General features: G+C 32.5%; 1 protein-coding gene across 3 annotated transcripts in view; it reads right to left on the reverse strand.

Moving 5' to 3' along the window:
• Positions 1–23,136, reverse strand: part of LOC117906633 (disease resistance protein RPV1-like) — a 58,527-nt gene that overhangs the window by 18,632 nt on the left and 16,759 nt on the right. The window contains exons 6-9 of one of the 3 annotated variants that reach the window (XM_034819747.1): positions 15,368–16,876; positions 14,066–15,295; positions 13,825–13,995; positions 13,647–13,740 (exon numbers count right to left, since the gene is read on the reverse strand). In XM_034819747.1, coding sequence (XP_034675638.1) covers positions 14,756–15,295; positions 15,368–16,876 — 2,049 coding nt within the window. In that variant the 3' untranslated portion in view covers positions 13,647–13,740; positions 13,825–13,995; positions 14,066–14,755. Of the gene's footprint in view, positions 1–13,646; positions 13,741–13,795; positions 13,996–14,065; positions 15,296–15,367; positions 16,877–23,136 lie in introns of those variants that run through there. The other 2 variants (XM_034819746.1, XM_034819748.1) reach the window with 2 other exon arrangements.

A 23,136-nucleotide genomic window follows, 5' to 3' on the forward strand; every position in this document is an offset into this window, starting at 1 on the left:
CAAGATTGAGTCTTACTGGTTGGAAGATAAGATCATAAACTTCTAATAAATTATATTTGATATATTGATAATTTAATAGGAAAAGACCTTACATTTTAAATGACACATTTATGCAAATATATGAAAAGAACGTTTATAGTCAATAAATGAAAACCGAGTAAATATTCAAAAAATTAAACTCACAATTGATTGGAGCAAAATATTTAGCTCATCCTATATTTATTTTTTATCATCATACTCTTAATGAGCTTATTAGGCATGAAATATAAAAACTCTATTAAAATCAAAATAAAAAAAAAGATATCGTCAATTGCAATTTAATTCAACTATTTTGTTGTTAGCTAGTTCTTGATTTTGGTACTTCGATTCTCAAATAAACAAAATTCATTTGAAGGAACATCATTAACAACATGAAATTCAAAATTAATATGCAACTGCCCAACCAAGCTTAAGTAAATTTGTAATTATTAATTAAGAAAATAAAAAACTTTGCATAAGAATTATGTTGGGTTCATGATTATGTGATGGAGATGATTAAGGAAGACCTCAAGTCCATCATCTCTATATATAGTATACATAGTAAATTCCTTACATATGAATCAGCCTTTTGAGGGGCATAACTGCTATCGCTACAACTGGTGATGTGTTGCTAGTTGTTGCAAGCATGTGCTACTGTGGCTACTTAATTCTATTGGTGTTGCTGTGATGTGTTGCTTCCTCTTAAGAATATGGCACAGGGTGAGATGAGGCTTGCCAAATGAAACAGAGCAATCCAAGAAACAAAATACGTGCACATTCATCAACGAGTGGTGGCATTGTTGTCGACAATTGGATCAAGTCCGTCAGCTTCACTGGAGTCAGGTGGACTTCTTCCTGCATAGAAAGATGTCTAGATAGGTGGTCCGGGCATGCCCATTTGAAGCTTAAGTCATAAATCAATGAGGATAACTCTAACTATTTTTTTTTGTGGGAGAGAATGCACATGTACCTTTTTCATGCTTCTTGAGGAGTTTATATAAAGTTGATGGCATCGTCGTTATAGCGTTGATTATGCACTCTTGCCTTTCTTGTATGGTGATTGCCACTAGGGTGGAAATTGAGCCTTGATAGGACAATCAATGTCGTCATTACTGTGTGGATGGGCAATCATATCAAGTAAGGGTTGTTGACTGGTGTCATTTGCTGACTATTGTGCCAAAATCTCTGACCCTGTGGCTAACTATCCATTTACGCTTGCCAATGTTTGGGATTGTGTGTAACAATTGATTGACATTGACTTTTGGGTGTAAATGATGTCTAGTTCGTTGCTCAAACATCAAGTGTGGTTAACCACGCATGTTAGAAATCCTGAGGACTTGATTGGATTGATTTTCTTGTTTGAAAGGTCCAATCGACTTGGTTTATTTATTCCGTCTGGCATTGTGGAAGAAAGAAAACTTCTCACTCTGGTACCAGACGGAGCTTGTCTAAGTTCAGACAGAATGATCCCAGATGGGTTATATGTTTGCCCTAGTCGGCCAAAGGGTTTAGAGTTTGAGAAGGACATGTGAAATGTAGCTCCCCATAATGCCCCCCTAATCCGTCTACCTATATCTGGTAGGGTAGTTGTCGGGTATTATCCATTTTCAAGTTTTTGGGTGCTAAGGGGCATGTGCCACTTCGACACAGTTTTCATACGGTACTCCGGATACTGCTATTACCTGCATTCTCCATATAAGTCGAAACCATGAGGGCATATGCTGCCTAAATCATGGACAGGAATGAAAATCTCTTTGCCAACTTGGAGACGACGAAGAGTGAGGCTCCTACTGCCCAAGAGCTGGTTGAAGAAAGTGTTGGTTTATTGAGAAAGGTTGAGGAAGAGAAAGAGGTGTCTTAGACTGAAGCTCGTCGACTGGTTGAGAAAAAGACGACTATGGCGACCGAGAAAGAAAAAATCGAAGAAGAAGCTATCTGGTTGAGGCAAGAATTGCAAGATCCCCAGACAAGGTTTGATTCTTTGTATTTCTTTACTTTGGTCGGCTGAAGCCTAATATTTCATACTTGTAAATACAATGAATGCTCATTTTTTTTCAAGATGAATGTACCCATTATTTTAAGCATGCTTGCTTTAGTCGTTTATCTCTACTATATTATATAAGCAATTTTACTGATAATATAGTTTTAGGTTGGTCACATTCCATGGGCGGATGAGGGGTACTCTGTCTAGAGTCTGGAGGTGGTATGCCCTCGAGTCTCTTGCCTTAGTTACAACATATGGCCCTTCCCAATTAGACTGCAACTTTCAACCTAGTGCGTCTATCTTCCTATTCTCCTCACACGGTACTCGTCTAATGACCCACTCGTCCAACTTTTTAAGGCAACTTTCCACTATGGCGTGGTAGCAAGCCACACATTCATCATTTGCTTCGTACTCTCATTGAATTTGTCCGACAATTAGCTGAGAGTCACTTTTGATTTCCAAGTTGGTTGTTGCTAATACTAGGGCAAGATTTAGCTCGATTAGGACAACTTCATATTCTACTTCGTTATTGGAGGCAGAAAAGCTGAGATAGATAGCTTGCTCCATTAGTTCCCCAGTTGGTGATTGTAGGATCAGACCTACTCCAGATCCGAACACTCTAAATGTTCGTTTACATGAAGTGTCCACCATTGCTCTCCACAATGATTAGCCGGATGTGCTTGTTTTTTAGGGAGTTCAGCTATCAAGTCAACCATAACTTGTCCCTTCAATGATAACCTTGGCTAATACTTGATTTCTTACTCAACTCGATGACCCATTTCAACATTCGTCCGGATAGATCCGGTTTGTGCAGGATAACTTGGAGTGGTTAGTTTGTGAGTATGGTCACTTAATGAGCTTGGAAGGATGGGCAGAAATTCTGAGCAGCATTCTTTAGGGTTAGAGCAGTCTATTCCATTCTGGAGTACCGAGTCTCAGCGTCTACCATTGCTTTGCTCACATAGTATAGACGAGTCTCTATTCTTTGTCTTATATATGCCGAAATAGGATGGTACTAAATTTCCCACTTGTCATGTGACTTATGCAACAAATAGAGTCCACTAGATAAAATTTCTCTCAATGCATTTGCACATCAAATTTCTTTATTTTAAACATGTTTATGGATGTAAGTTTGCATTGATTGAATTTCAATCATAGATATGCCCTAACAATATTTAAATAAAGATGATAATGTATTTAATTTTTTAATAAAAACTGAGTTGAATTTTTCAACCAATGTTTGGTTTCCTTCCACTCACCTAATGTTGGCATTAAAATACAAAAAAGTCATTGTCTTAGGATTTTTTTTCTTTGAGCTTATTCTCATACTTTCTTAAAAAACCAAGATTGATTATTGTTGTACTCATGTAATGCTTGCAGTAAATTACTAGAAACTTATGTTTGCATTAAAATACTAGAACGTTTATAGTCAATAAATGAAAACTGAGTAAATATTCAAAAGACTAAAATCACACTTGATTGGAGCAGAAAAATTAGCTCATCCTATATTTATTTTTTATCATTATACTCTTATTGAGCTTCTTAGGCACCAAATATGAAAATTCTCCATTTAGAATCAAAATAAAATAAATAAGACCTTGCCAACTATAGTTTTAATTCAATCATTTCTATTTCTAGTTCCTTGATTTTTGGTACTTTGATTTCTCAAATACCACAAAATTTCATTTCAAGTGAACACTCATTAACAACATGAAATTCAAAATTACATATGCAAGAACCCAACCCCAAGCTTAAGTAAGTTTGTAACTTAATTAATTAAGAAAATAAAAACTTTGTGCTATTTAAATATAATTGGATTTTAATTTTGAGTTTGGGCTTAAGTAAAAAAAAAATTATGAGCCAAATAAATGAATTGGGCATTTATATTTGAACAAAAGTCTTTAGTATTAAGATTTAATTGGATTGAAAAAAAAAATAGAAATGAGATAATAAAGGGAGTAGAATGGTCTTTTCTCATTAGAAACCTAGGTATAAATATTCACTCTTATTTAGAAAAGTCTTTTGCACAGAGAGAAAATGTAGGGTTTGAAATCAATCTTTTAAAGTAAACATGTATAGATTCAATATTTAGTTTCATTGTTAATGGTCATACAAAAAAAAAAAAAAAAAAAAAATCTAGAATCATATCATGATAATTATTAAATATGATTAATTTTTATGAGAAAATTAAATTACACATAATTCTAATTAATTATATGGTCAACTACCATTAACCATTCTTAGTTTAAGTTTTAAAGTCTTTTTGCATTTGCAGTGGACATTACTATTAATAGATGCATATCCATGAATATTGTACTTAGTAATATTTTTTTTAGAATTAAATCCCATTAAAATTATATTGCATTGTGATATATATGAGTCACACCTTCAATTATTTTTATTTAACTTTGGTTCCCATAAAGTATTAAGGAAAGAAAAAAGATATTAAAGAAAATAATTTTTTATGTTTAATTGTCTTATGACAAATTCCAAAGAAAATCAAATATAATTAAAATTAGTTTAGAATTTATGCATTTTCAAATTATTTAATCTTTATGTTGATGAGTTAAAATTAATAAAATAAGTTTGAAGTAGTAAATAAAAATAATTTATCACTTTAATGTTATTTTTATTTTCCTTTACTTTTTTTTTCTTTTACTTTTCCTCTCTGTTTTCTTTTCCTTACATTTTCCCTCAAATTTTTTGGAAACCAAACATAGTCTTAATAGTTATGAGATCATATTAGTTAAAAAGTGAAGTTTCCATCACTACATAAAATAGATGCATATCCATGAATATTTTGATCTTATTGTAGACAATATTTATATAAAAATGAACAAATCATTATAGTTGATATTAAAATTGATTTCCTATTGAGAAATAACAAGTTTTCTGTACTTTTTATATAATAAAGTATTCTTAATCAATATTGTCAAATATAATTATATATATATATATATATATATATATATATATATATATTTGTAAAAAATTTCCTATTATTATAATAAATAATTTTTTCATATTTTTCAATTAAGATATACTCTTCATAAGGACATTCCTATTATTATAAAAGACTAATTAATTTCTTATATGAATATTTTATTTAATCGAGATAAACATGGAAAGAAATTGTTCTCACTTGTCCTATATTGAGAAAAATTATATATAAATTGGAAATAATTTTAAAATTAATAAAATCTAAAAGTTGTTCCACTATTTTCTAAAATTAATTTCAATTTCTTATTTTTTTTATTTTTTTTTTACTTTTTAGTGTATGTTTATGTATGTATGCATGCATGTATATATGCATACATATTAAAAAATGTTGATCATTTAAGTGCCTCTAAATTAATTATTTATTTGCATGAACAAAATTATTTAAAATGAGTTGTTCATCTTTTATGAGATATAATGAAAGTCATTTGCACTAGGTCATAATGGTAATGAGTGGGAAGGTGGGTGCCTGCCTTTAAAAAGAATAGAAGGGAACAACCACCCTAAAATTCATAAGTATAACATCCAAATGTACGCCTTGCGTAGATTTACACATACACATGAAACTTCCTTGAGAAAATAATAATGTTGAAATGTCAACAAAGTAGTTTAAATCCTCGAGAGGTTGTTACATTAGATGATATATATATAATAAAAGATTTTGAAAGGAACAACTTAACGCGTTGGAACATTAAACAATCCCTTGGTCAAAAAACAGAAAATGTGTAGAAACATATATTGAGAATGATATCTTGTTCAAAGAGAATAATGCCTTTGTAGAAATGGGAAACATGCTCAATAAGACAATACCATATATGGTTAGGTAAAGCTATTCTCTAATCTTTTATCCTTGTTGGCTCATATGCTTGTTGAACCTCTTTCATTGAAAAATAATCCAAATGACTCACAAAATATAGTGTTTATATGGATGGTATTAAGATATAAATTAGGTCATAGTTAAAGTTAATTATAACTTTAATGTTGGAAGGAATGAGCAAAAGACTAATTTATTTTAATAATAAAAAGAAAGTTCATTTTTTATGAATCCTTGAATTGAATCATAAAGAGAAACTTCACTTTTGAAGTAAACATAATTGTGTTTTTATTTTTATTTTTAAAGAATTAACAATGCTTTAATTTGTCATGTAAGAACCAAGTATGAATAACAAGTATTCATGCATTGAGTCTCAAATTGTTGTGAAAAAAACTTATGCATGCTTATTTTTGTAGCCTTAGGAATCAATTTTATTTAATATTTTGATTTCCTTATAATTTTTGGAAGTTTTCACAACCTATTAACTTTAATTAATGATATTGTAAAAAAAAAAAAAAAAAATGAATACCCTAACTAGATGTGGTGTAACAATTTGTTTACTATTTTTTTTCTTTTTTTTTTTAATTTTTCAAGAGTAGCTCCAAAGCATATTTTGGGTTTGATTGATAATTTGTGATGCATTATTTATTCATTTATTTAATTATATATTGAGATGGTTAAGACTTTATCAATTTAATTACTCAATTAATCTAACAAATGGAGTTTTGTTTGATTCAAACAACCAACATGTACATATTAAATAATGAAAAATACTAATCAAATCCTTTCATTAACAAAATTAGAATAAATGGGATGCTAAATTTAATACTATTTATCTATATGTAGTGAAAATAAATAAATAAAATAGATAGAATGTGAGCTCTTCTTCCTTCAAGGTGATGACCATATTGCCTTAATTTGAGTATGACACATAAAAATTCAATTTTTAAAAATCAAGTGGAGTTCTAGAAAATGGACTTTTATATCCAAAATATTATATATATAAAAAATTGCTTTATAAAAGAGACATAAGGAGGTCTCAAAAACCAATTATTTTAAAACTAGATTCCTAATCATTTTCCTACATTATTAGTCGATCTTACATTCATTGAAAATTCTTATACAAATTAACTAATGTTGACAAGTTGCTAAATATCCATTTCTTACTCATGCATATAACTTATATATGATATAAAAATTTCATTTTCAAGAGGAGCCCATGGGAGCTTATAAAAACCTTCTTTCAACATATTTCCACAATAGTTTCTTCATTCATCCATTTCCTTTCAATAAAAAAAAAAATAAAATCTATTACCTTAAATAACTAATTATTTTAGTAGAATTAATCATTGAAGAGGGAATGGATCACTCAAGAAAACCCTATTACTATAATGTGATGAACACCTATAATCTTGCATAATATTGCGTGTTTTCATCACTTTCTAAAAAAGCTATTTATTTTATTATTATTATTTTTTCCAAAATGGCTTAAGGTTGTAGGCTTGTAGCACATCATTCTTTTACTAAAAAATATTACAAAATATCATAGGTGTGGGAGGATAATAAAGTTGGATGTCATCTTCTAAAAAATATATTGAACAAAATGTCTCTAGTAAAAAAGGAAAACACCTACAAACATTGAATAACGCAAAAAGACATATGATTAGGCAAGTTGGACCTCTCTTATATAAAAAATAAATTTTAAAATATGGTGGTAATGTGGATGATGGTAAGATGTACATTACATGACAATGAAAATAAAATATTACTCCCATTTAGTTTTATGAAAAAATCTTTTGTCTCTCATTACACCATTTATAAATATACCACAAATCAAATCTTATCCCTTTTTTTTTTCTTGAAAAATGGATACTTTGAAAATACAATTAAAATTAAACATAAATGTCCCAACATCATCTAACTTTTCTTGGAAGTTTTTGGATATTGATGGAATTTAATTTTGAAAGGAAATAAAAAATTAATTATCTTGTAAGAAAGGGCTGCACAATTTAAAGTGTACACTACTATAAGCCAAATTGGGAGCTAGTGATTCTAAAAGCTCTAGAAGTCACTTTTAAAAATATAGAAAATCTCTTAAACAATCATTTGATTGATGCTTCTTTTGAATTTTGTTATTAAATATATTACGAGATATAATATCAAAATTACTTTTTTTTATTCAAATATAAATACTAAATAATGTATTTATAACGTAAATACAATCAATAAGGGGCTGCTAGTTAAAAGTAATTTTGTCATAACAACTTTTAAATAGAAGTTAAAAGTAATTTTGCTTATGAAACTCTAAAGCAAATTGTAAAAGAATTGAAGCAAATATAAAATATTCATAAAAGAATGAATAAAACTTTATTGTTTAACAATCAAATAAGAATATGAATTACTCATATTATAGACCCTAGATAATTATAAAATTTATGTTTTGTAAAAGATGTAAATTTTTTTTAATACTTTTTCATGGAATAGTACCTTTTATCATACAATAGTTATTATTTATTTTCTTAAAATCGTATTGAGGTGGGTGATAGTTAATCAATTTGATCACTTGATTTATTTATTAAAATATGTGTGCTTGTATAAAAAATGATGGCAAACACCTAATATTTTAGAATAAAAAATTAACTATATCTACTCCTAGGAATTAATTTTAGGCTAAAAAAAAGTGATAAGAGAAAACATTTCTCTTAAAAATTGGTTCCACAGACACACAAATGAATTATTTAAAGATGGGATACTCTTCTTTCTACATGATGATGGATTACACATAATAATGCTTCTTTAAAACTTGAAAATGAATTCTTATCCAAAAAAATTTACATAAACTTTCACGTATAAAAAAAATGCACATGGAATCACAAAAACTAATAATCTTAAAACTTGATACCCGATCATTTTTCTCCACTAAAAATGGAAATGCATGTATTGGAAGTTACTATAAATTCATTTTCCACTTGTCATGTGACTTGTGCATCAAATAAAGCCCACTAAATAAAATTTCTCTCAACATATTTCCACATTAGATTTTTCTTTTTTTTTTTTCTCTAATTTTTTATTTATTTTGAACATAGGCATGGATTTAAGTTTGCATTGAATAAATTTCAACCATTGATATACACTAACATTTAAATAAAGATGATAATATATTTAAATTTTTAATAAAAATTGAATTGAATATTTCAACCAACATTTGATTCCCTTTGGTCACCTAAAGTTGGCATTAAAATATAAAAAAATCATTGTCTTGAGATCTTTTTTCTTCCGAGCTTATCCTCAAACCTTCTTTAAAAAAATATGATTGATTCTTATTATGCTCACCTAATGCTTGCATTAAAATACTAGAAACTTTTTCTTGTGAGCTTATCCTTACACCTTAAAAAAGGCAAGATTGATTCTTGTTGGTTGGAAGATAAGAACAAAAACTTCTAATAAATTATATTTGGTATATTGATAATTTAATGGGAAAAGACCTTAACTTTTATAAATGTAAAAGTTTAATATAGTTGGATGACACATTTATACAGATATATGAAAAGAATGTTTATAGTCAATAAATAAAAACCTAGTAAGTATTCAAAAGACTTAAAATCACAATTGATTGGAGCAAAAAATTTAGCTCATCCTATATTTATTTTTGGTCATCATACTCTTATTGAGCTTCTTAGGCATCAAATATAAAAATTCTCTATTTAAAATCAAAATAAAATAAATAAGATCTTGTCAATTACAATTTTAATTCAACTATTTTTGTTGCTAGCTAGTTCCTTTATTTTTGGTACTTCGATGTCTCAAATACTACAAAATTTCATTTGAAGGGAACACTCATTACCAACATGAACCTCAAAATTACATATGCAACATCCCAACCCCAAGCTTAAGTTAATTTGTAACTTAATTAATTAAGAAAATAAAAACTTTGGGCTATTTAACTATAATTGAATTTCAATTTTGAGCTTGGGTTTAAGCTTCTTCTTTTTTTTTTTTAATTTTTTTTATGAGCCAAAAAATTAAAACATTTTTAAAATCTCAAAATCAAATAAAATAAAACCTATCACAAAATAAAATTTGTAAAAATATAATATACAAACAACAAAAAGTTTCGATTTATTAGAAACTTTTATGATATATATTGTATTTAAATAAAATTAAAGATAAAACAAACAAATTTTTTTATAAAATTTATCTAAGATAGTCATGCACCACCATTCCACCACTTGGTGATGAGATATAATAAAAAAATAAAATTGAAAATTTTGTACATGATATATATAAAGGTGGCCATATTTTAAAACTAATCCCTCATGGCCTATAGTTTTTCCTTCAAGCAAGAACCCAATTGAGACATTAAATGGAAAAAAATAACAACAGTAAACACCAAGAAGTGCCATTTACCACTGTCGTGGATTCTATTTTTTAAAGTGATATAAAAAACAGGCTCATTATACATGGGTTGGTTTGGGCTTTCTTAGTTTGCTGCATTTCCACTGTATTATAAATGGGCCCATGAAATATGTAGGAGGGTGCCTTTTTAGAGCGTTCAAGTGCTGGGGCCCATGATTATGTTGATGGAGAGGATTAAGGGAGACCTCAAGTCCATCCTCTCTATATATAGTGTACATATTAAATTCCTTACAATGAATCAGCCTGTTTGATGGGGGGCGCAATCGCTACAGCTGGTGATGTGTTGCTAGTTGTTGCAGGGAATGCGCTGCTGTGGCTGCTTAATTTTATTGGTGCTGCTGTTGATGTTGTTGCTTCCTCTTCAAGAATATGGGGGTACAAGGTGAGAGGAGGGCTTACCCAGATGAAACCAGAGCAATCCAAGACACAAAACTACCGTGCGGCATTTCATCAACCAGGTGGTGGGCATTATCAACTGAAAAAATATATATCGACTGGAGTTTATTATTTTCTATACATTGCATAAGCTTTAAAGATATTATAGTCCGTTAACTTTGAACCTTATTTTGAAAATTAATTTATATTCATTATTTTTATAAATATAATATCAAATATAAATCGAAAGGTATAAGTTACAAATTTCAAAGGGTGTTTATGAGTGGATCAATTTTTGGTCTCAATTAAAAAATCTAATTGAAAATAATATAAATATAATATGTTTTGATTTTATTTATTTATGGTAAGGGTTATAAAATAAATTGATATTGTTTAATTTTAAATAAGAAAAACAAATAAGATAAAAAAGAAAAGAAAAAATTAAAAATCAAACAATATAAAATATTGAAAGTGATTAAATAAAAATGAAAAAGCTTACAACTCAAATAAGAGCAATCTAAAAAATGCATTACATATTAAAATATCACCATTTTCTTTATTAAAATATACCTAACGGCATTTCATATTGTTAGATGGTAAAGAAGCAACTAAAAAATCATAGAACCATAGATTGTAGCACATGAACATAGGTTGATGACCTGAAGTGCATAGGTTGCTTTCAAACCATTGGGACTTGTTTAGGGTTCAAAGTTAAAAATAGGACTAATAATATTTGATCAATAATATCATCTCAAGCCTATTCCAAAATATGGCAACCGGGTAAAATTAAAAATTAACCTAATGCTTAATAATTAAAAAAAGAAAAACTTTTTGAAAATTTTCTAAAATCACTAGATGTTGCATAATTTTTCTAAAATGAATGAGAAAAGTTATAATGGTGAAACTCTTGAAAAAGAACCTTTTCAATTGTAGTCACACTACCTTAAAAAAAATTAAAAAAATTAAACATAAAAGGGCTAAATATATAATAGAAGTAAACTTGTAAATCATCACATAAAAAATAATTTTTCCAGAGGGAGCTGACCCCTCGACCCCCATGAGCTAACCAAGCAGCTCGACCTTGACATCTTAAGCAAAGTGCAACAATACTGATTCAGGTTTCACAATCCAACACCAATAAAGACAAAGAACAATTAGCAGCTCGACCTTGACATCCTAAGCAAAGCGCAACAATATTGATTCAAGCTTCACAATCCAACACCAATAAAAACAAGAACAATTGGCACTCAAAAAATTTATTTCTTTTAACATTTTCCCTTAAAGAATTTGATTTTTAAATGGCATTATCTGATTAATTATTTTACAAAAAATATATATGCTATACCTTAAAATTGGTTACTAAATTATGTTACAGTTATCAAATATATTACCATATATAAAATACAACTTGATAAATCTTAACCATAATACAAAGCACAATAGCAAGATATGTTAATTTGAGTTATTAAGAGCTTATTTAATTGTGTGATTTAAAAATAGTTTTTCGTTTTTAAATACAAAAAATTATTTTTAAAAATTTCTAACACTATTTTACTGTTGTTCTTTGTAAACAATTTTTAAAAATAAAGTAAAATAAAGAATAATTTTTAAAGAACAAGTAGGAGTTGTTTTCATCAATTTTTCAAAAACAAAAAAAATATAAAAACTCATTTTACTATGTTTTTTTGAAACTTGTTTTTAAAAATTGTTTTTAAATTAAAGAATAAAAAATAATTTTTCAAAATAAGTTTTAGAAAATATGAATAAACAAACCATGGTAGAGGTTTATAATATTAAAGAGAAAAAAAAGTTAATTTAAGAGTTTGCATGCAGGTAGACATTAGACTGTAAAACTGGTTTACTAAGGCACCCATTTTATTTATATATTCTTCTGTGTGCATCCATTGACCACGTGTTTAGGATGTGTTGCACCAAAATCTCATGATTAACTTGCAGTTCAAAATCACAAACTAGCTGTATGTATTAGAAACAGACCATACTGGGTCATGCACATTCTTCATCATTTTCTATTTCTTAGCAACATATATGACCAAATGAAATTGTTATACCCTAATTATATTTTTTTAACTAGGTGATAAAGATAATTAAAATATTATTAGAAGAAAACAATCATATAGGTTTAAATAGAATTTCACACTTAGCCGTATGATAACAAATTTTGTCAATAAAATAAATACAACTTAAAATAACAAATTAAATAAAAAAAATGAATAATTCAATTTTAAAATTTTTACTCCTACAAATTCACTAATGATTAAAAATGTTGCATTTAAAAAAAAAAAACCAAATCACTTTTTGCTTTCACAGTCTATATGACATTCCAACCTTAGATCCCATAGTTTGAGTAAGTTTGAGGCTAGATTTGAGACAACCCAGTGATACTACTTCTGTTAGTTCACACAAATTCAATAGATTATCACATAACTAGTGCATGCATAATCTTGCCTAGTATAATATCTTAATATAACTTGGGCAAAATCAGAGAGAAGTTGTGTTTATTGTAGTGAGAAATCAGAGGGAAATCATTGAATGATTTATAGGCTGTGAAATTAGAGAGAAAAAGATGAGCTTTGCTGGTTTGAAATCTAGAGTCTGTGAAGACAAGCAAAGAGCAAGATTATGAGAAAGCGTAACTTGAGCCTCAAAAATATGTAAATATATAAATTTGGCATCTATGAAATCGGTCAGGCCATAATCTAGGATGCAGCTATATCAACATGTACAGTCACAACTTTTTGTTGAGACATGTACAGCTATGCGATTATATGCAGCATTTCTTGAAGAGACATGTGCCTCTCAGAACATTTGAAGTTAAGATGCTCTTGTCTTCAATTTGATTGCTCTTTGTGACTTTGAGATTCACATTCCTTTTGATAGAAAAAAAAAAAAAAAGAAAAAGAAAAAAAGAATTAAAAGAAGTAGGGCAAAATGTTAAATAGTGTGAGTTTGAATTAATAAAGTTTTAATCAAAATTGGAAATTAAGGTGAAGTATCTAACTTGCCTTGATCACAAAGGAAGCAAAGATTGACCAATCAGAGCTTTGAGTCTTTGACTAATCATATGATGGTTTCACTTTTAATTGTTTGAGATATTCCATATAGATATCCATCAAACCTAAGGATAAGACATTAAATTGTGTAATTTTTGTATAATGAACTAGTTCACAAAATGTTTAATACTTCAAAAGTGATAACTTACGAAGTAAAGAATCAATCCCAATAACTTTAGTTAGCAAAATAATGTCGTAATTCTATTTTTAACTCATTTGAAGTACTTCTCAAAACAATATTCCGAAGGACAAAAAAAGTTGAATAGAAGCCGCATTACAACTCTGATTGCCTTAATCCAATAGAAGCCGCATTCAAATTCCTGCACAGAAGTACAGTGTTAATACTCTCTGTTCATAAGGAAAAAGGGCTGAATGTTATGAAAATCATACCTCAATTGTTGATTTAAAGCATTTGAACAGAGAAAAACCAAGTAGACTTGATGGACTTGATAAAGTTTCCAAGCATGTGCAACTGTGGACTTCTAGAACTCGTAAACTTGGCGGAAGCTCTGGAACTTGTAGAAGCCTCTGGCAGTGACTCAAGTCAAGGACTCTCAGTTTGGAAAGTTGAATGATGCCTGCAAGTATGCTACTAAAACAGTCCATGCTTAGATTTAGACCTAAAGCGTGCAAACACTCTAAACATTGCAAACTCCTCAGGTTCTTGGGAAATTCCTCAAGTTTTGTACAGAAACTGACATCTAGAATTTTGAGAGAACTCAAATTACAAATGGTCTCTGGAAGACTCACAAGGTTGGTGCAATCTGCAAGATTCAAACATTGAAGCCCTCTTAAATATTGAATTGATGCTGGTAGTTCTTCTATAGCAGTTCCATCTAAATGAAGCTTTCTTAAATTTTCCACATCCTCAAGGATTTCTGGAAAGCTCCTTAATCGTGAACAGCCTGAGCAGTCGAGAGTTGTAAGGGATTTCAACTCACATATGCTACTGGGAAGATGCTCAAGGTTTTTGCATTCTCGCAAGCACAAGCTATCAAGTTCTAAGGGACACTCAATAGTGGGTAGTTCATTGATGGCATTTCCCTTTAAACAAAGCTTCCGTCTGGATTGCACATCCTCTTAACATTCCTGGCAAATGGTGGGTATCATTGCTTTACCATGGTTCTTTTCATGATCATGGGCATATATAAGATGGATCCCACACTCTTCCACTTTCATTGCTTTACCACGTAAGAAGCCACAAAATGAAGCCGTCAACTGCCTCCACCTCCGTTTATTTGAGGGATACTTCTCAATCTCCACCTTGGGATAATAAATCATCCACATATTTGGTACAACATCATAGCAGTTAAACGTGGGATAAAACCGGAGTTCATCCACAAACTGAGATTCACGAGCACGCAAAGTCAAACCACACTTGAGGTAAGTTGCATAATTCTCCAGTGTCTCCTCAGATTCATTATCAAGTGGATCATAGAGAGAGTACAAAACAAAACCCAACAAGTCGTTATTTTTATACCAATTTTCAGGAAGCTCTGCTACCACTTTAGCTCCCTTTTTGTGATGGCTTATCCATTTTGGAATTCCACAACTTCCTGAAATAATAAGATGTACTCGGGCAAAAAGGTTTTCTCTAGGATAAATCCTGCATTCAAAATCCTGCACAAAATTTAATCAACACGTAAATCCCCATGTCTCCATAGAAAAAGTTTTGTTCTATGAATATCATACCTGAATCAATGATTTGAAGCAGTTGAATAGAGAAGACCAGAGTAGACCGGAAGAAGTTTCCAGCCGTGTGCACTCATGTACATCTAAGACACGCAAACTGGATGGAAGCACTGGAATTTGTTGAAGCTCTTGACAGTGACCCAAGTCAAGGAGTCTCAGCATAGAAAGTTGATTGACCCCAGAAGGTATGCTCCTAAAAAGATTCCCGGTTAGAAGTAATTTTCGCAGAGATGATAGGTGGCAAATTTCAGTGGGGATTCCTCCTTCATCTATACTGCAGAAAGATAGATCTAACACTTCCAACGAGTACAAGCAGCAAATATCACTCATGATTTCTCCTTGTATTAGCTTTGACCCAGTTAGAATTAAATTCTTTAAGGAGCATAAACCCGACAAAGAAAGCAATTGGCAACATGTTGAATTTAAGCCACAAGCACGGAGATGCTTCAAGCTTTGCAGCCTCCCCAGGTTTTGTGGCAATTTGTGGAGTTTTGAACAGTAACTGACATTGAGAACTTCAAGAAAGCATAAATTACAAATGCTTTCTGGAAGAGTCACAAGGTTTTCGCAGCGGTCCAGATTCAAAACTTCAAGCCTATTCAAATGTTCGATTGATGATGGTAGCTCTTTTATAGCCGTTTCGTTCAAGTGAAGCTCCCTTAAGTTTTCCATATTCTCCAAGATTTCTGGAAAGTACTGTAATTGTGAACAGTGAGAGCAAAAGAGAGATTTTAGGGATTTGAACTCCCAAATGCTTGTTGGCAGACTCGCAAGGTTTTTGCACTCTCGCAAACATAAGGTATCAAATTCAGAGGCATGCTCAATGGGTAGTAGGCTGATTGTCTGACCCTTTAAACAAAGCTTTCGGTTTTTCACGTTCCTCTGACAATCCAAGCAGCTAGCATCCACATCCTCAGTCTGTACTATTGGATCTTGGGCGTATATGGGTTGGAGCCCACACTTGAGCACCTTAAAATGATTGCGAGAGCCCATAAATCGAGCTGTAAGAAGCATGAATGGATTGGTGTGACAGCCCTCCAAAATAGCAGCCTTGGGATAGAATATCACCCACATTTGTTCTGATACACCTCCATTATGGTAGCATTTACAAGTAGAGCAAAAACTGAGATGTCGCACACATCGCACACACTGGGAAGAAGATCCATATCCTTCACTCAATGACAGTTGACATTGTAACTCAGTGGTGATTGAAGATTCAGCTTCAAGTAAATCATCAGATTGATTCTCCAATGTATGTGCAAAATCATTTTCAGGTGTGTCCTCACATTCATAGATTGGAGCATAAACAGAGCATATAACAATTCCCAAGAAGTCATCATTTTCATAACAATTCTGAGGAAGGCCCATTGCGATATGATATCCCTCTCTCTGATTCCTTATCCACTTGGGAATTCCACTGCTTCCCGGAACAACAATACAGATTCCATCGCCAATGTAGTCGGAATTAGGGAGAAATACTCCATTTGAACTCTTCTCGTGTTTCAAATCCTGCACAAATGGACAATGTAAATCTAGTGGGTCTGTGTCATTATGTGAGTTTTTATGAGAGAGTTTGTTATCAGTTTTCGATAAATTGATTCCCAGTTTTAACTTTCTTTGATCTATGCTCCTGAATCTACTTAATATCCCTTTTAGATGACAGATAATCAATGAACATGAAAGTGAGTGACAAGATTAAGTGTGAAAACTGGAAGTGAGGGGAAACTGAAACTGAAAGTGAGTAGAATAAGCAGATCTCTTCTTCACTTGCAGTAGCTCCTTCTCCATTCAGATTCAGAGATCTTAGAATTGTAGCTTCAACTTAACTCTCTCAGAATCTTAAAGACAAAGTTCGCTCAAGTTTCAAAAACTCATAGAAAAATTTCGCCTCATGTTTCTCTTAATCCCATGAGGCGACAGACATGCAGCACACGCTTATTGGCTTTTTTCCATGCAAGTTTCAAGGTGGAGCATCTAATGAACTAAAACATTCCTTCAAATCCTAGTGGAAATTCACACTAGAAATTTCAGAATTTGCTAAAGAAAGGTTTAATTCATTTTATCCATGAATAAAAAAGCATGTGAGGGCATTTTAACTTCCTAATAATTATTATATTAAACTATAATTCTCATTATTTAAACTCATGATCCGTAACTTTATCATCACATTTTGAAGAGACTTTCGTCATCTCTTCCATGAATTAATTGATGTTTAAGGAGGTATAATATTTTTTAATTGAATTTAACATTATTTCTATCCTTATACTCATTTTAAACTATTATATTTTTTTTAATAGTTTTATCAAAATAAATAAAAACTTAACAAAAAATAAATAAAGATTTCCAAACAAACTTTATAGAGTTATCAACACTTATTTACATCATTCTTTAAAAAAAAATTATAATTAAAAAAAATGTGATATAAAAATTATAAAGAATAAAATTTTTAAAAAAATGTACTAGTTATTTGAAATCAAAATTCCTAGTCAATGAATCATCAAAAAACTGTAATAGCTATGCAAATGAGAAAAAAAATAAATTAAAAGTAAAAAAAGAAATTATCAATGTCAAGAATGAGAAACCATTTATTTTCTTTTTCTTTTTGTAAACATTTTTTTATTCTGATTGTATGTATTTATTACAATTTTTAAATTAATAAATAAAGTTTTTATCACAAAATTTTAAAATGGCATCTATCAAAATTTATATATTGTTATTAGATTTTTATAAATTTCATTTATATCTTCAAAATTACAAACTCCTTTCCATTATTATTTCTTACTTTTCTTATTGAAAATGCATCTTTATTCATCATTTGAAAGCATAACACTTTGAATCTTAGGATGTACTTCTTTCTTCCTAGGCATTGCACTCTCATAGGATCCATTAAATCCATATGCAACATCTCTAAGATCCTAGAAGAAGAGAGAATCAGTTTTCTCTCTCACTCATGTGAATTCATTTTCTTAGATGGGACAGATTTTAGGATTTTTAGGTTTTCCTAAATGGGAAGTTCTTTAACTAGTTCTTTAATTGTAATCCTAGACTAATCATTAGAGTTTAAATGCGCTATCATACAATGCTACTGTCTTTGGATGTAAATTTCACATTTTACAACTATGTGCACTAGATGATAAGGAAGAAGTAGAGAGGTGCACAAAGGCATAACAAAAATTACCAAAAATTCGATTTCATACCAACACACATCCTTGAATAGACAAGGATTTGGAGTAAAATGAACAAAGCATATACAATCACAAATTTAAGTTGCATTAATTAAGTTTGCTTTCAATCCAATATATAGTAACTCCTCGAGTATAGGTAAATTTGGACCTTCTATGGTACCTTTCACTTTCGAGTTGGTTATATGTAATACAACCATCCCTAAATACAACCAAGCTTCCCTTTAAGGTTCAAACGTGGAGAAAAACCCTAAGTTCATTGTTTTTTTTACCATTCCCAAATACAACCAAACTCCTTTTATGAGTTCAAAAGTCGAGAGAGATCCAAGTTCTCTGTCATACAACTAGAGTAGCCACTCTCAAAATCCACAACGTGTTTTTCTCTAGCTCTTAGACCCTATGGTCAATTAAGGCTTTTTGGTTCTCCTTAACCCAGATTTTCTTTCCAACATACAATTTAAATCCTATTTAAGAATTGTTTTTAAAATTAATTTCTCAGTTCTTAAAAATAGAAACCTATTTTGTAGACTAAAACCATGTTTGGCAACTTTTTAACATATTATAGTTTTTTGAGAACTTGTTCTGAAAATAAGGTTTCTCCTAATAACATATTTTAATTGCTTTCAATTGTTTTCATTTATTTTGAAAGGTTGTTTTAAAAAAATAATGGTACATATATAAAGAATGATGAAAAATAAAGAACTAAAAATAAAAGTTATTTTTAATAAATATTTGGAAATACAAAAAATATATTAAAAACATTCTAAGTTTGTAAATAGACTTTTATTCTAGAAAACATTAGACCAACTATTTTTGAATCATGCAAATTGGGCACACATTTTCTGTGCCTAGTTTTCTGCCCAAGGCCCTGTAAACGAACACAACCTCAATTTTGAGGAGTTTCAAAAAGATGGTTGCTTTCTCGAAGGGGAGAGGAGTTTCAAAGGGTGGTAAGAGTTTGTTTGCAGTGGAATCAAAGACATTCGAAATCCCCATTGAAGGGATTCGAGGCAACTGAGAGGGATTATTCCGAAAAGGAACAAAGGCTTCTCCTTGTAGATAAAATTTGGTGAAAAGAGCTTCAGTTTTATGTTGGAAGGGGTGGAAGACTGGTGCAGAGGAGAGTCAAGCTCGAGGCACCTTAAAGTTTAGGAAGAAGAAGGAAGAAAATATAGGTTGGAGTGTCATTCACATGAAGCCGATAGGTATCTGCTATGCTCGATGAGGGATTTGGAAGCTAAGAGGTTTTGTCTAGTGTTTCCAGAAGGTAAAGGCTTAGTAGGAGGGTGGTTTCTGCTGGCTTAGAAGTTAAGGGCCCTTGGAGCTTCTACTCCAGCTTTGAGCAAAGGTGATCTGGGTACTTCCAACTCTGAAAAGAATGGATATATGGTCAAAGGAAAAGATAAAGGGAAAGGAGTGTATGCAGAAGTCGTGAGAAAGGAGGCAGGGGAATTAAGGGATGCATTGTGAGTGCATGTTGGGGATCGTGACCTGCTCAATAGGGAAGAGCAGTTTAGTCATTGCTTAGTAGGATGCTTTGGTGATAGTGTCGAGGTCGTCCCTTCTTTGTCCTTATTGAAGGAGTGGGCGTGTGAAAGGTGGTCTCTCAAGGGAGGTTTAAAAATCTCCAATTTGGGTGGAGCCCTTGTGTTGTTCGAATTTGAAGATAAAAGTCGAAGCGGATTTGGTGCTTTTAAGGGGTAGTAGATATGTCTTAAGAAGAGAGAGTTTTACCTGCAGAAATGGGGACCTGAAGTGGGGTGTTTTAGAAATGGGAGCCACCCTAAGGAAGTGTGGGTGAAAGTTGTCGGACTTCCACTTCCCTTTGGAGTAGAGAGGTGTTCCAGAGTATTGGAGAGAGATGTGGGTGTTTCATAGCTGTGGATAAGGAAACTGCTTTCTCCTCCGAGTTGATGTGGGCTCGTATCTTGCTGAGAGCCTTTGGGAAGTTTAGACCAGGAACTTCACAAGTGGCAAACTCCCCCATGGTTCTCAGAGGTAGTGGCAAGGTTCGCCTAGTTTGAAGATGAGAGATGGGAGATCAGGGATGAGGTTGGGGGTGAAACACATGCCGAAGTTAGCGTGCAATATGTTCAAAATTTTCAAATTGATATGCAGTCTTGGGGGATAGGGCGCAGGTTGTGTGTGGCAGAAGGAAAAGGAAGGCAACAGTTGTAATGGTTGCAAAGGGTAAGCTGCCTAGTGTAGCTGATATGGACTTTTCTTGCCGTGGGTCTAGGTCCATAAAAGAAAATGGGAAGGCTTTCAAAGGGAATGGTTGTTTGGGCTTAAGTGGTGAAGTGGTTTGGGCCAAAGGCCCATTGTTCGTTAGCCTTGAAGAGGCGGGCTTGGGTAGGTCTCCTAAGCCCACTTTTAATAAGGTTGGCACAGGCTTTTTGGAGCGTCCCTCCTCGGCTAGGGCTCCATCTATTCCCGCAGGGGGTGTTAGGGGACGGATGCGGAGCTCTTGGCTGTTGAAGTTGCAGTCACCGCGGAGTTGCTGCCGCATCGTCGGAGGGTCATTGACAAGGCTCTAATGGAGGAGGCTTCCAGGTATTATGTTATTCCCAATTTTTCTTCTTTTTTATGGCTTCGGGAATCCTCCTCTTCTTCTTTCTGGGGCCACACCGAAGTTGTAGGGGTGTCGAAGGGGTTTAGTTATGGAACGGAATGGGAGTTGGGTCAGTTTCCACCGAGTGTGGTGCGGAATAGAGCTGAGCTGACTTTATGAGGCTGGAGTGAGCCTTCTTGGGACTCGGTTGATGCTAAGAGAGTGAATGGGTTAGCACTTGTCCCGATGGGGTCGGACTTTACGAGTCCTTTTGAGAAAAGGAGTGTCTGTCACCTAGAAGAAGGGGGATGTGATGAAGGGTGGAGTTCAAGCCATCTTGCGATGTTTAGTCGCTGCTTGGGTATGCCGACGAAAGGCTTCGAAAAGGAAATTTTGTACTTCTTAAGGAGAATGATAGGGAAAATTGAGTAAAAGGGTAAGAAAGGGGTGACTAGGAAGACAAGTTTAAAATCTTCAAAATCCAATAAGGAACTCAAGAAGTTGGAGTGGACTGTTAGAGAGGCTAATGACAGGGATAAAAGGAAGATTATCAAGTCAGTCATTAAATCCCAAAGAGTGGACTTGGTTTGTTTACAGGAAACTAAAATTAAAGAAATGACTACAGGGCTTGTTCGTAGTCTAGGCTTGGGAAGAAATCTAGAATGGAAAGCAATCAATCCTAGGGGTGCAGCTAGTGGTATTCTGGTGTTCTGGGACAATAGACTGGTGGAGCTGGTTGGCTAGGAAAAAGGGGTTTTCTTAATTTGGCGTTGGTTTAAGAATTGCATGGATGGTGTAGTGTGGGTGTTCACTGGAGTGTATGGGCCGGTATGCAATAGAGATAGAGAGGATTTCTGGGAGGAACTAGGGTCAATTAAAGGGTTATGGAGTGACCCTTGTTGTGTAGGAGGGGATTTCAATTTGGTAAGGTTTCCAAAAGAGCGTAGTAGAAGAGGTGGGCTTATTGCTTCAATCAGGAGATTCTCAGAAGTGATAGAAGATTTGGAGTTGAGGGATTTTCCTTTGACGGGGGGCTCGTTTACTTGGAGAGGAGGCTTGAAAAACCAGGCCCAGTCTAGGCTTGACTAGTTCTTATTAACGAACAACAAGGATAATCTGTTCAATGGGGCCATGCAGGGAATTCTCCCCAGACCTGTCTCAGATCATTTCCCGATCCTTCTAAAAGGAGGAGGGTTGACGAAGGGACCTTCCCCTTTTAGATTTGAGAATATGTGGCTGGAGGAGGAGGGTTTCAAAGACAAGATGAAGACATGGTAGGGGAGTTTAAAATTTACAGGGACATCCAACTACATTTTAGATGCTAAATTGGGGACTCTTAAAAATATTCTGAAGATTTGGAATAAAGAAGAGTTTGGGCTCATTGAGACTAAAAAGGGTGAAGCTCCTATGCCGGTTGAGTATTGGGATGAAAAAAAGAAATGTGCAGCTTTAAATATAAAAGAGTGTGAAGCAAGAAATGGAGCAAGAGTCCTACAAGTCTTGGGAGATGAGAGAAGAGATTTTTTGGAGACAAAAGTCTAGGAAGTTGTGGCTGAAGCGGGAGGGGAGACAATAATACCAGATTTTTTCATAGGTTGGCGAATGCTCATAATAGAAGAATCTGGTTGTCCAAGTTGAAAGTTAATGGCTATTGACACTCAAAGGAAAATAATTTAAAAAACAGTGTGGTGGGGGTGTTTCAAAAACTGTACTCAAAAGATAAAGGGTGGCGCCCTAGTATCGATGGGTGGACCCGCATTTTTCACGTGCGTCCCCACTAGATCGGCGAGACTCGCTTTTGATTATGTGAAAAATTAATTTTAGAAAAGTTGGAGTCGCCACTTATTTTATTTTTATTTTAAAGGGAAAATAAAACAAGAAAGAAAACCCTAAAATGTGACTCCATAATTTTTGGAAAAAGCATGTCTTTGAAAAACCCGAGTCCAAGTCCGGGGATCAGGTTACCTATTGGGAAGGTACCTTTAAGAGGTAGCACCCCTCTAAGCCCTTTAAAGGTCTCTACTGACAAAATTAAG

The sequence above is a fragment of the Vitis riparia genome, chromosome 18, assembly GCF_004353265.1.
Source record: "Vitis riparia cultivar Riparia Gloire de Montpellier isolate 1030 chromosome 18, EGFV_Vit.rip_1.0, whole genome shotgun sequence".
NCBI lineage: Eukaryota > Viridiplantae > Streptophyta > Magnoliopsida > Vitales > Vitaceae > Vitis > Vitis riparia.